The sequence below is a fragment of the Mustela erminea genome, chromosome 2 (assembly GCF_009829155.1).
Source record: "Mustela erminea isolate mMusErm1 chromosome 2, mMusErm1.Pri, whole genome shotgun sequence".
NCBI lineage: Eukaryota > Metazoa > Chordata > Mammalia > Carnivora > Mustelidae > Mustela > Mustela erminea.
This window is the reverse complement of record NC_045615.1, coordinates 94643321-94657658: the sequence shown is the minus strand read 5'-3', so window position 1 is coordinate 94657658 and position 14338 is coordinate 94643321. Positions and strand designations below refer to the sequence as shown.

General features: G+C 44.0%; 1 protein-coding gene across 1 annotated transcript in view; it reads left to right on the top strand.

Moving 5' to 3' along the window:
* Positions 1-14338, top strand: part of TBC1D9 (TBC1 domain family member 9) — a 121296-nt gene that overhangs the window by 36510 nt on the left and 70448 nt on the right. Inside the window, exon 2 of the mRNA XM_032333469.1 lies at positions 13492-13602. Within this exon, the coding sequence (XP_032189360.1) occupies positions 13492-13602 (111 nt within the window). The remainder of the gene's footprint in view (positions 1-13491; positions 13603-14338) is intronic.

The window sequence follows — 14338 nt, the reverse complement described above, 5'->3', positions numbered from 1 at the left end:
GACTCATCCGCATATGTAGGTCATTTGTATATATGGAAAAATGTATAATATTATAATGAACAACTTGACAAAATAAGGCCCTTACTTGTGGCTACCCACCTGGCTTTGCAAAGTGAAACCATATTTGGTAAGCATCGCTGTTGAATTTCTCCAGTTGGTGCCACGACAGCCTCTTTATGTTCAGGTCTTCCCTGCTCATTTTTCTCTTTGAAGCTTTATCTGGAACTTAGGTGAGGGTTGTTCTCACTTGACGTATCACAAGCTGTATGTGTTCTGTGAAATATGCCCTTAACCTTATCTAGGTGCATTAAGGCTGAGCTAGACCTGGAATTCTATCTAGATACCAGTCTGTTTATTTGGGAGAGAGTGCATGTGCTAGCAGGGGAGAGGGGTAGAGAGAGAATCCTCAAGCCAGCTCCCCACTGAGCAGAGGGCCTGCAGATAAAGACGCAGGGCTCCATCCCAGAACCCTGAGATATAATAGGAGCTGAAACCAAGAGTCAGACGCACAACCTACTGAGCCATTGAGGCATCCCAGACCAGAATTCTTCTGAAGAGGGAATGCAAGGGGAGGTGCATGCCTTCCAGGTAGGTGATCAGAGTCAGACAGAATTCCCAGTGATCAGACTGGCCTGCTCCTGTTACCTCTCCCCTGTAAATAGCATGTTTATTTTAATTACAGTTCTGTAGCTGCTATTTTTGTCTGTTCTAGAATATTGGGATGCAGGGCTGGAAAGCATATTATTAAATTGCTGTTAATGCCTTGATACTTGGTTATATAACAGTAGTCTTCCTGCCATACAGAAGGGAATGTTTACTCAGTTCATCTTAGATGAGCCAAAGGGGTTAGTTAGGGTTTTCGTTGGGCGCTTGGGGCTGCAAGAAACTCAGGCCTGGGGTACCTGGTGTGGGCAGCCAAGATGTGCGGAAACTGGAACCAGGCTGGGAAGGCTGGCAGGAAGCCAGGCAGCTGTGGGGAGGGGGCTCCTCTCCCCCTTCCTCCCTCCCAGCTCCGGGCGGTCGCGTGCACGCTTGTCTGCCCTCTTCATTGCTGTCCCCTTCTCTTTTTGCCCACGGCTGGCTTTCTTGACCTCTGTTTTCTATCTTTCTTTGACCTCAGTGTTTCTGCTTCCCTGTCGTCTGTCTTGTGTGCTACATTCCTTTGCCTTGAAATCCTATACTCTTCTGCTTCTAGCTTACTTGACTTTTCTCTTAGTGTTTCTCAGCTCAGATTCCCTGGAAGAGGATGTGACTGGTCTGCCTCATCTTTCCCTGCAGGCCACCTCTGAGCCCTGTGTGTTAGCCTCGACCGTAGTCCCTGGTGAAAGGCAGCCTTGTCTGGTCCAGTGTGACAGTCCTGCTCTCTGTCCCCCGTCACGGTGTGCCGAGGGCGGGTGCCATGTTTCTGGCCCGCGCGGAGAGTACCAGGAACTGATTGGTTACAGAGTTTCATCTTTTATAAAGTCTTAGAGCAGGATATTCATTGTGGTATTTTTTTCCCTTTAATAGTTCTTGCATTATTACTTTATTATAATATATGTGCAAGAGTCTGGTTTTACATAGTTCCAACAGCATTAAAAATTACTTTTAAAAATACAGTTCTAATAGTCAGAGGAGTCTGGTTTCTTCCCAGTGGGGTATCTCCCGTATCGATGTCATTTCCCAGAAGTAATTGTTATTAGCTGTTCAATGGACATCTTTCCTGGACATTGCCTAGGTACATACAAGCACACATAGCCTCTCTCTTTTTGCCTCACTTACATATGACCAAAGGCAGCGCCATGGGTATTTACCATTATAACAAAGACCCATATTGAAAGTAGCAAAACTAATTTCATCCATTTAATACATGTAGTTTGTTTGTGTATTTATTTACTTATTTTTAAAGAATTTATTTATTTGAGAGAGAGAGAGGGAGAGAGCACAAGTCGGGGGAACCGCAGAGGCAGAGGGAGAAACAGACTCCCCCGTGAGCAAGGAACCCAACTCAGGGCTCCATCATGACCTGAGCTGAAGGCAGACGCTTAACCACCTTAGCCCCCCAGGTGCCCCAGTGTTTATATTTTTTATTTGGGGAATATAAACGTCCTGACTTAAGCTAGTTGTTTAAGTATGTAGTCCCTATCATTGAGTTAAATAATTTGGTACTTGGTGATTGAAGATGTATCAGCTTACAGTATTGATGCACTTTGTATACAAGAGGGAAAACACAAACTTTAAACAAATTTCTGTAGGATAAAGCCAGACCCTTCTCCATCAGAGTGTGATTTTGAGGATGCCACCCTTAGAGATATTGACCGTCCTACCTGTGGGATTTCATTCTAACAATGAAATGACTAATCTGGACCATCTCGAAGGAATTAGTAGCTTTATTATAAACATGGTGACCATTTATTTGCTTAAGACTGTTAACTCTCTTATTAAAAAAGCCTAAAACAGAAGGTTGGAAGTAATGGAGATAAAAATTTTTTTGAATCATACAAGTATTGGATGTACATTTGAAAAAGTTTGGAAACACAGAACAGTACAGGAAAGAGATTTTTTTTTTTACCTACCAATAATTTTATAGTCTTTAAAAATAATGCCATGTATTCCTTCCCTCCATCAGAAAGGATGAATACTTAACTTTTTTTTTTTTTTAAGATTTTATCCATTCATATGACAGAGAAGAGAGATCACAAGTAGGCAGAAAGGCGGGGGGGGGGGGGGGAGCAGGCTCCCCGCTGAGCAGAGAGCCCGATGCGGGGCTCGATTCCAGGACCCTGAGATCATGACCTGAGCCGAAGGCAGAGGCTCAACCCACTGAACCACCCAGGTACCCCTGAATACCCAACTTTTGTATCAACATGGACTGGACTGGAGGGGATTATGGTGGGTGAAATAAGTCAAGCAGAGAGAGTCGATTGTATCATATGTTTTCACTTACTTGTGGAGCATAAGGAATAGTAGAGGACATTGGGAAATGGAGAGGAGAAGTGAGTTGGGGGAAATCGGAGGGGGAGACAAACCATGAAAGACTGAGGACTCTGAGAAACAAACTGAGGGTTTTGGAGGGGAGGGGAATGGGGGGTTGGGTGAGGCTGGTGGTGGGTATTAAGGAGGGCACATATTGCATGGAGCACTGGGTGTGGTGCATAAACAATCTTGGAACACTGAAAAAATTTAAAAGAATGCAGGTATTATAGTTTATAATGTAATACTATTATACTTCTATTTTGATTGGAAATATATGGAACAAAAATTTTAGTTTTGCTTCACATGATATACTAGATATGTTTCACCGTGTCATTGGATAATCATTTGAGGGCATGATTTTATTTTTTGTTATTTAAATTTTTTATTTATTTAAGAGAGAGCACAAGTTGGGAGCAGGGGAAAGGGAGAAGCAGACTCTCTGCTGAGCAGGGATCCAGGTGCAGGCCTGGATCCCAGTACCCTGAGATCATGACCTGGGCTGAAGTCCAACGCTTAACTGCCTGAGCCCCTCAGGCGCCCCAAGGGCATGATTTTAAATGTCTGTCATTGCATAAATACAATTATTTGGACATACTAGGTCATTACCTAAATGTAATTTAAAATTCATAATTGTTTCTATTTCATGATATTAATTCATTGTGGAGAAGGGGTTACATGAATCAAGAGGGTTGGCAACGATCTTGGGACCGAGTGAGTAGTACCTATGAATGTGGCCCATCTGGGAGCAGGTAGATGGGGGGCATCGTACCCAGGTTTCCCTGCAGTGGTGGATGTGGCTTGCCTCTTAGAAACGATGGGCTTCACAGTGAACAACTCCGCCCAGCACCAGAAAGACCCCTCTGTCTTTGCTCTACAGGCTAACCTTGGCCAGCCCTGAAACATCAGTCTCAAGTTTTCATACCTGCCTCTACAGTCAAGATTAGCACCAGGACACCTTGCTGCTGCATATATGGAGGCAGCTGGCAATGTAACAAAAGTGATTCTACCTTCCTCTTGGGTTGAGGGCTTGTTTGCATAATCGGAAGGCACCTATGCTCACCACTATACCACCAATGCTTGTTTGTGGAATCGGAACACACAGGTGCCCACCATGTTTTCTGAATGAGTTCAGTTCATTGTACGCCTTGGTCTATATCATAGCAAACTTGAATCCCTGATGAAAGGCTGAGAACAACTTGTCTATGGGGATGAAATCGCCACGGCAGCGCTGGGGTCAGGACCGGCCTCCTGGGGATGTGGCCTTGTACTGCGTAGCCCAGGAACTTGCATTTTAAAGGGCTCTGATGTTGGTTGAATGTTCCACTAGTGGTCTTGAAATTCTTCAGAATTTTGAGCAAGGGGACTTGCCTTTTCTTTTTGCCAGGGGCCCTGCAAATTATGTAGGTCGTCCTAACCAGGGTGTTAGGGAAGGTATTGAAATATCTTTGTGATTCCTTCTCAGACACGGCCCCAAAGAGAAGGAAAAGTCTATTCCAACAGCCCTCTGTTTTTGTAGGAGGAGGCGTGTGTGGTCTACGGGGTGGAGTGGAGCAGCTGCTAGAAGCCCGGGCCTTCAGGGGTGCTTGGCATATTTGGGCAGCACATGCCAATTGGCTGTGTGACAAAGGCTCTGCTGAGGAAATGCTCTTCCAATTCCAGTTTTCTGCAGTTGCTTTAGGTATAAGCCCGCCTGTGTGCTTTCTCTTCTGTGGTGGAAAGTAGGAAAGTCACGGCTGCTTTCTGTCCGTTCGAACCCTCACTTTCTGTGGGCAGCACCTTCCCATGTCTGTGGGGGATACAGTCTAAGGTCCCCGTGGATGCCCGGTGCTGTGGCTAGCCCTGAACCCCACGTACACACTGGGTTTTTCCTGGACATACATACCTGTGATTAAGTCAATTTATGAATTAGGCACAGAAAGAGCCTAGCAACAATTACTGCTAACAGAATAGAACAATTATAAGAATACACGTGTCCCACACTTGACATAGCATCTCGTTCTGTGCTCACTCACCTCCTCCCTGTGATAACGTGAGACGAGAGAGGAGGTCTGTGTGGTGAGATGAAGCGAAACGGATGATGTACACGTTGTGCCATAGCATGAGGCTACCGTCGACCTTCTGACCGCAGATCGGAACGGGGGTGGTCTGTTTCTGATGGCAGCTGACTGGGGAGAAAGTGACACCATGGATAGGGAACTACCGTACTCTTATAAGCAAGCCCGAATTTCAAAGACCCTGCAATCCAGAATTAGCCTGAAATACTACAGAGGGAGTAGTCTGCCTCTCCAAGCTTCGTCTTTCTGCCCCAGAGCCTGCCCCTCTCTTGGTAAGAAATGCATCAGGGGTCTCCCAGGCTCAGCTGATGCAGGATTGTAGATTTTCCACACTTCTAAACCAGTGCCCTTGGGATAAATACACAACAAAAACCTCATGCCTCGGGCGCCTGGGTGGCTCAGTGGGTTAAGCCGCTGCCTTCGGCTCAGGTCATGATCTCAGGGTCCTGGGATCGAGTCCCACATCGGGCTCTCTGCTCAGCAGGGAGCCTGCTTCCCTCTCTCTCTCTGCCTGCCTCTCCGTCTACTTGTGATTTCTCTCTGTCAAATAAATAAATAAAATCTTTAAAAAAAAAAAAAAAACCTCATGCCTCCCCCATTCCTGTCTTCTTGCCTTCAATTAAGAAATGATTTTGTCAAGTTTCCTTTTAGTTTGCAGTGGGTAGACAATTGTTTTAATTTCCCAAGTAAAAAATGTGTATTCCAGATTGAATGTGCTCTTTAAAACTATGCGTATGATTCTAATAAACACAGCCCTGAGGGAATTACTGCCCTCCAGCCTTCCCGTCCCTAACTTAATGCTATTTATTTAAAGTACTGGTTTGCAACCCGTGTGTTACCACTGCCTTGAGCTAAAGAACAGAAATTGAGATTAAGCAATTAGAAACCTAGAGCAATTTGTTGAATTAAATAATAATAAAAAAGGAGACTTCTTTTTGTCTTTTTTTCATATTCTAGAGATACAGTATTTCACATGTACCATATCTGACAGAAGTATCAGTCTGTAACAGATTGGAAACCAAACCCAAACTGATTTTTGATCAGAAACAGTTTGAGGAGTCCTGTCCTAATTGACAGAGCTGGCAGTGTATTTCCTACACTACCAGACTGCTCGTTGGTTCATCTTTCCATAAATGGTGACAAATCCCTGTGTGTGTATGTGTGTGTGTGTGTATGTGTATAAAATGGCTCTCTCCTCTGTCCCCTCAAGAGAGAGGCGTTGTATTGTAAGGCGGCCATGATATGCGTGGCTGGGATGGTGTTGTGACACACAGCTATTGAGGTTGAGAGGAGAGAGTTGTGGACGGCCTGTTGAAGCAGCTACAGTGGTTTGAACTATGTTGAAATCAACTGTCTTCACCTAAACCCTCAGGTGGGGGCAGAAAGTAAGCAACACTTAACATAAAAGCATGCCGAGACAGTCTACACTGAAGGTAGAATTCCAGTACTGGGACAGGTCTCTCCCTTTTAGTCAGTACTTGAGAAAGGCTGTTAGACTCTATGAGGTTGTGAAACTGAGGAAACTCACGGCCCCCATCTCCAGCCCCAGCCATCTCTCCCAACAAACCTACGTTCCTCAGCTCCTTACCCAGAGAACAGACATGACCCCTCTCAGGGACACTGTGCTGGTCTGAGTACTTTACATTCATCGTTGATGGTGGTACTATGAACTTGGGTGTGTTAGAGCTCTGGAGCTGACCCCTCACCTGGCAATTCCAGCATTCCCTCTCCCCCTCACTGTACGCAGGATGGTTTTTCTGATCTCTCACGTGGCCCCCTGGCCAGTGTGGAATGCAAAACAAATTGTTTACCAGTCTGAGTGTGGGTGCAGGAGTTTCAACTGGTTCAATCTTGCGGTAATTTTATGGTCTTTTGGCAACAACTGCCAATCTCTGGACTAGTTTCCGAAAGTAGGAGAATAAAAAGACTTGTGCTTTCCCTAAAGATCTCTGCTTTTGATCCACCTTAATTCCAGATAAATCTCAATATTCATTAAAAAAAAAATTTCAGATTACTTCCGAAATTAGAGAATTTGATCGCCCATGGTAAAAAGTTTAGATGTGAGTTTGAGCTGTATTACCTCGCACACTCCGAGGTGGGATTTTCCAACCTTTTCTCAAGTAGTGGTCTCCATTCATTGAATGATGCTTAGACAGTTTTAATTATTTAAGGTCACTTTGCTAGAACTATGGTATTCAGCTATGGTAGCTGAATAAGGTAGGAAAATAATTCTGGGTTTCTCCAAATGTCCATCAAAGTGAAAACTTCGTGGCCCAATTTATAAATATTCAGCATAACTTGAGGGACTTAAACTGGAGGCTTTGGGAATTCCAAGGTAAACAAGGCTGGGCCTGTTCTCCAGGAGCTCACAAACTGGTGGGAAGAAACTACAAACAAGATTCTTTAAAAGAAGTGAAAAAATTATGGTGTTGGCTGGAGGTTATAATTCTGTCTGCTGCTGCTTCTGGGTGTTACTGTGTAATTACTTCTGCCTAAGAGCAGGTAACCCTATGTTAGTGCTAAGACCACAGGGGATGTATCAATGACGCCTTGGGAGCAGGAGGTGGGAGAAGATGGGAGCCTGTGACCTGCAGAAACTTTCCATGGGAGTAATGCAGAGGGGTTTGCAAATACTGATCCCAAATCCCTCCATTTAAATAGAATATATATAAAGAAGCAAGTCTGAGCATACTGCCTGTCTGGCTTTAGGGAGATCAGTGGGTATTTGGTGAAACGAATTGATCAGGGTATATATTCGTGGGAGCCTCTAAACTCTGACTCTCTGAGCTGGATCTTCAGCACAAGTCAGTTCCATGGGAAGGGCAAATAGCTCAAAGAATAGGAAACCGGAAGAGCCAATAAACAGGAAGAGGTACTCAAACTCCTTAATATTCAAAAAAATGCAAATTTAAACAACAAATGGAGGGGCCCCTGGCTTGCTCTCTTGGTAGAGCATGCAATGCTTGATCTCAGAGTTGTGAGTTCAAGCCTCCAATGCTGGGGGTAGAGCTTACTTAAAAACAAAAACAAATGAATACTATTTCTCATCCTGGAGAAGACTGGTGAAAAAAAAAAAAAACCAAAAACAAAACCCAGAACACTGATAATACTAAGTGTTGGGACCATTGTGGAAAACATATTGTCTAGCTTTCCTGGTAAGAGTATGTTGGCACAGTCACTTTGGAGAGCAATTTTGTAATGTCTGATAAGGTTTAAAGACGAACTTACCCTGTGACCTAGGAGTTGCGTTCTAAAATGTCTTCACATGCTTAAAACATCATATATAAAGAAAATGATTGTAGTGCCTATTACAGGAAAAAAATTGGAGGTAAACCCAAGTGTCCTTTATTAGGAAAAAGAGTAACTTATATTTATACTGTGGATATTATATAGCATTTTAAATGAGTGAATCAAATTTACAAGTCTAACCTGGGTAAATTTTATAATCATTTTATTGTGTAAAAAGAAAAACAGGTTGCCAGACAACATCTACTCTTCTCATTATGGTAAATTTTAAAGTGCACATCAGTGTCAAGTGTGCATTCACGTACATACACGTCGGGCAATAAAAGTATAAGGACCTGGATGGGGAGAATATGAAACAGCCTGACAGTGGTGAGAGGGAGAGAGGGAAATAGGATCAGGGAGGCATTAAAGGGACCTTTACTATGTGTGTTACATTTTCTTTATTTAAAAACAAAACAAAACAGATAAGGCCAGATGTTAAAAGAGTACTGGCGCATGTATTTGTAATTTCATATACTCTGCTGTGGTTTTGAAATATGTTGTTGAACAATAGTGCCTAGGGGTCCGTGGCACTCTCTGCGGAGGGGCTATGATTGCCTGTGCCCTTGACCTTTCTGCTGCATTTTCATTGTAGATCTCGGACTGGTTGCATGGCTGAGGGGGTAGAGGAAGGCTGAATGAGCTTTAGTATCTCGTCCACTTTGACATTAACTTATTTCAAGATCGTCAGGAGGTGATTGATCATTGTCCTGGGCACGTTCCTACCTGTCCAGCACGCTCCTGATGCAGGAGAAGAGCGAGTGAGTCCTCTGTGTGTATCACACACCCTCCAGTACCCACAGGCAGATGGGAAGCCTAAACGTACCAATTTTGTAGTGTTTTCTGAGTCTCCTTGAAAACAGCATTTTTATGTTACAAGATGCCCCCGAACTAATACAGTAGTTAGATGTGGGGAAGAGTTATTTTGAGAGCCATAATTTGACTCCGTTATCCTAGGCAATCAAAGATTGTTTAACACCAGAAATAGCTGACTAGAGCAGCTGCTAAAACAGCACTTCGTGTGGGAAATGATAAAAGGTTCAGTATTTTGACAGCCATTTCAGAGGAATGAGTAATAAAACTTCTAAGAAAATCTTGATTGCTGGGTTGGTTTATTTTGGGGTGGGGGGAATGGGAGGGATTGGATTCTCTGGCTCAGGTGTCCCATCTTCCAGGACTCTGTATGGATGGGGGCTATGGGAGGAATATTTCCCCTCTCCCAGAGTCGTGGCTCTTCATATCCATAGAGCTTGGGCGGCACAGTGATGACTTCTGCAGGTTTTCGAAAACTAGCCAACTCATCCATGGATCAAACATGTGTTCAGGGCTTACTGTGTATGCTCCAAGCAAAGTCCAGGACCCAGGAGTCAGAGTCAGCTTCTACCCTAAGGTCTTGTGGAAAGAGGCAAAATGTACAAGCAATTTAAAAAAAATGTTTTTAATTTATTTTTTATTTTATTTATATATTAATAAATATATTTATATATTAATAAATAATAAATTTATATTATTTATATATTTTATTTATTTATTTGAGAGAGAGAGAGAGAGAATGAGAGGGGAGGAGGCCAGAGGGAGAAGCAGACTCCCCATGGAGCTGGGAGCCCAGTGTGGGACTCGATCCTGGGACTCCAGGATCATGACCTGAGCTGAAGGCAGTCGCTTAACCAACTGAGCCATCCAGGTGCCCTGTACAAGCAATTTTGAATAAACTTAATAGGTACTACAGAAGCAGAACTTGGAGGGGAGGAGGGATAGAAGGAGATGTATTAAAGACACAGGAGTTTGTCATTTCAGGCAGTGGGAAGTGAGAATTGACCGATAAACACGGCATTCCGAATAGAGGGAGAATTCTGGTCAGTGTTACCGAGGGAAAGGGCACATCTGGGTTCATGTGGAAGAAAACTGTATGAACAGATTCTGCAGGCCAACTGCGTACCTTGATTCACAGTATTACTTTCTGTCTGCATGTCTAGTACCTTAAGTTTTCAAAGAATTCTCACAACAGTTTTCTAATCGTGCGTTCTCCTCACGCGAGTGTTACAATATCATACTGTCTGTGGTTTCAAATATTTTCAGCATGGACCCTCTGGTTGGTATGAAAACCTGTTTGTTTTCACCTAAATCTTAGTGGAAGCTGGCAATGCCAGTTGTAAATTCACACTTGGCATTGATGAGCTGGTGTCCATCAGAAGCCCTCACTCTGGGGGGTCTTTCTTTAAACAGCTCAGTTTTCTTTGTCCCTGGGTGACACTGGAGATTTTGTTACGTAGGCTAATGAGTATTGGAGATGGTTTTCAGTTGGGGACCTCTGTGGTGGTCAAGATGAGTGGATCAGCTTGAACCTTTCCGGAGTCTCTTCCTACTGTGTCTGACAGCGTATAGAAGTCTAGGGAGACATGAAGGATGGGGAAACTGAGGCTCAGGGAGCCTGGGTGTGAGAGTGGAGTAGTGGCATGAAGTATTCCAGAACTGGGACTGCTTCTGTTGGCTGCTCTGCCCAGTGAGCTGTGGTTGCCCTTGGAAGAAGCTTTATCTGTGATGACACTCTTCTAGAGGTGCATTGAACCATGTGGGCTGATCCTTGACTGAATTCCCTAAGCCCAGAATGAAGTATGTGTTCCTTAGAACCAACGTATGTGACCTTTCCAGTATTGTGGGGATTTCGTTTCTTCTTTTGATTCAAGAAGAGTGAAGTATTACAAATACTCAGTGATGAATGATGTGCTTGTATTTCTAGTTAACATCAGAGGGAATCCAGTTTAGCTGGCACTCTTTTGTGCTTTTCCTGTTAATGTACTTTTCCATCGCAGATAACTGAAAAGTAATTAGAAGCCTTTGCAGTAAATCCATGCCACGGTAGAGAAAACCAAAATGCGTACATGTGTACGCATTATGTGGAAGTTTACCCCTTGGAAGACTGCAGGCCATATTGTATTTCGTACAGACCAGATCTAACAAATGAATTAATTTCCACTTCAGTGAAAGTTTGTTTTTCCTGGTGTGTTCAGATCGGCTATGGTCACTGTGGTTTGGAGTAAACCCAGATGGGTTCCTGTCCTTGGACAAAGACCAAGGACAACTGTAGGACTTGCCCGTGGTTAAACCTTTCGTAGGGCTTCTTGCTGAATAACGCCGGTTCAGGAAGGCAAGTGCTATGACGATCCCTTTACAATGGAGCCAGTCAAAGCAACAAGAAGTGAAGTGGCAGGTTCACACCACAGAACTGGTTATTACAGACTCAGAGCCAGAATGGAGCTCGCCTGAACTCAGCAATCTAGTTCTTTCCAGGACCCCAGGCTGCCAGGGCAGAAGGAAGTGAATTTCACTGGTATCGCACACATCAGGGTATTCGATATGGTGATATGGTGGGACCCAAACCACAAGACATTGTTACAAGACAACACTTTTCAAGAGATACTTGTGGTGACAGTTTCAGAAGAACTTATGGTTCAGATTCGGCAGAACTTCATGAAAATCCTGTTGTGAGCCCGGCGCTGGGCTCTGTACCTCCCAGTATGCTGCTTATTTTCAGCAGGAGCCGAGCAAGGGATCCTGGGGACGGTTAGCCTCCCCTCTCAGCCTCAAGCACTATCAGCAGTATCCCAAACCGTTTTTAATAAACATGCCGTCTAAGTAGAAGTCAAATTAAATAAAGGAGTGTCTTGGCAAGTTCCAGACAGGTTTCTTAACCCCTTTTTCCACTCAGTCTCTTGCCCTTAAATCCTGTTATATTCAGTCTTATTACAACAACAATCTTGTAACTGTGATATTGTCTGTATTTTATCCTTGAGAAAACCAAGGCATTGAAAATAAGATGTCTTGCTCTGAGATGACAACTAGCCAGAGTTCCTAGTTCGTTCTTCTGAGTCCCCATCCTGCTCTGTGCCTATTTCTGTCTGACTTTGGAATAATTATGGGTATTTACTTCATGGGAATCTTTTGGATTCATCCTGCCAAGTAAGGGATCTGGTTTATTTGAGTTTGTAGAATTTGTGAGTGTGTCCATGTTATTTTGGAATAACGGAGAAAACCTTTGGTGCCTAATCCCAGTTTCAGATAGATAAAGAAGCACACTTTCCTGGGGTGGGGGAGACTTGGAGGAATGGTGGTTATAAGATAGATTTGTACTTGGAGGAATGGTGGTTATAAGATAGATTTGCGCTCCTGAAAACAGAAGACACTGCCTCTTTTTAAGTGAGCACTGGTGTACAGAGTATTTGCATTTCTCACAAACTAGTAGGTAAATTCATTTGCTCACGGTTCAGGCTTCCTGGACTTGGATGATGTGGGCAAGTTTCTTTCCCTCAGGGTCTGGACAGATCATTGAGGTTCCTGACCCATGGAATGCCACCGTATGCCACCCCAAAGCCTTTCCTGATCCTCAGCCTAATTCCTGCATCCTTGGAGCGGGCACTCATCTACAGCCATCTCTGGTTTTAATGATGGATGTGATAAATGCCAAAGGACTCTGCCACTGAGATGCGAAAATGCTTGTTTCCCAGCCCTTGTTCACTCCTAAACAAGTGTTAGATGACTCCCCTACTAGATTATAAATACCTTAAGGACTCTGTCTTTCTGTGTTTTGTGCCCACAGGGTTTGCCTTGCACATAGTAGGTACTTACTTGATGCTTGCTGAGCTGACCTATACTTTTTCAATACAAAGAAAAGTGGGACAGTTTAAAATAATATGTAGGCCAACCTGGCACACTGACTCAGATAGACGTGACTGCTTCCCAAGGATTTATTTCTTTGGTGAAAAGGGGGAGGAAATAATGCATATTGGGCCTAATGTAGATAAAACAGAGACACTAACACATAAATACTTAATACCTTCCCTATTTTTATTTTCAGTAGGTATTTGTAAATACCAGCATCTACCAGGGACTGGGCTCCCAGCTTTGCCAGGCTCCCAGCTTTGCCAGCCTCCCATTAGTTTTGACACCAATATACTGCCTTCCAACTTAGGCAGTTTCTCTTGGAGGTTGTTGGAACAAGAAACAGTGGAGCCAACATCAACCTGTTTAAGATGAAGACTTGTCAGGGTGGAGTGCAGCAGGATAAGGGCCATCGAGAAGGGTTGTAGGGGAAGACCATTGGGAGGTCCAACAGAAAGGGTGTGTTGACACTGCCTCTGGGAATTTGGGGGAAGCATGTGGAAACCCTTAAGCATTCTCCTCCCTTCTCTGCCCTCAGGCCTTCTCGTGGGTACCCTTGATGTCGTGCTGGACTCCAGTGCCCGGGTGGCTCCTTACCGAATCCTGTACCAGACTCCAGACTCTTTGGTCTATTGGACCATCGCCTGTGGTAAGTAGCCATATTCAGAAATATGGAGAAACCGTATGATTAACAACTTTCTGCCAGAAGGAAAGGAACCTTTGTTTGGGAATACAGTTGCTTGGTCTTGTAGGGTAATTAAACATAGCCACTTCAGGAGGTGAACTCCAAATCTTAATGGCTTAACATGGTAAAGGTTTTTTTCTCACTCTGACAAAGTCTCCTTTGGGTCCTGTGGTCTTCTCCATCTATCATGAGACAAAGCCTCTACGGGAAGACAACTTAGACAGGAAAAGTAGGAGATAGAGACACACCCATGTATTTTTTCCCAGAGTGTTCTAATTTAAGAAAAAACCTTTTATTAACATATACTGTATTATTTCAGGGGTACAGGTCTATGAATCATCAGTCTTTTTGTTTTTTCTTAAAGATTTTATTTATTTACTTGAGAGAGAGAGAGAGAGAGAGAGCCTGAGAGGGGAGAAGGTCAGAGGGAGAAGCAGAATCCCTGCTGAGCAGGAAGCCTGATGTGGGACTGGATCCTGGGACTCCAGGATCATGACCTGAGCTGAAGGCAGTCGCATAACCAGCTGAGCCACCCAGGCACCCATGAATCATCAGTCTTAAACAATTCACAGCACTCACCATAGCACATACCCTGCCCAATGTCCATCACCCAGCCACCCTATCCCTCCTCCCAACCCCCTCCAGCAGCCCTCAGTTTATTTCCTGAAATTAAGGGTCTCTTATGGTTTGTCTCCCTCCC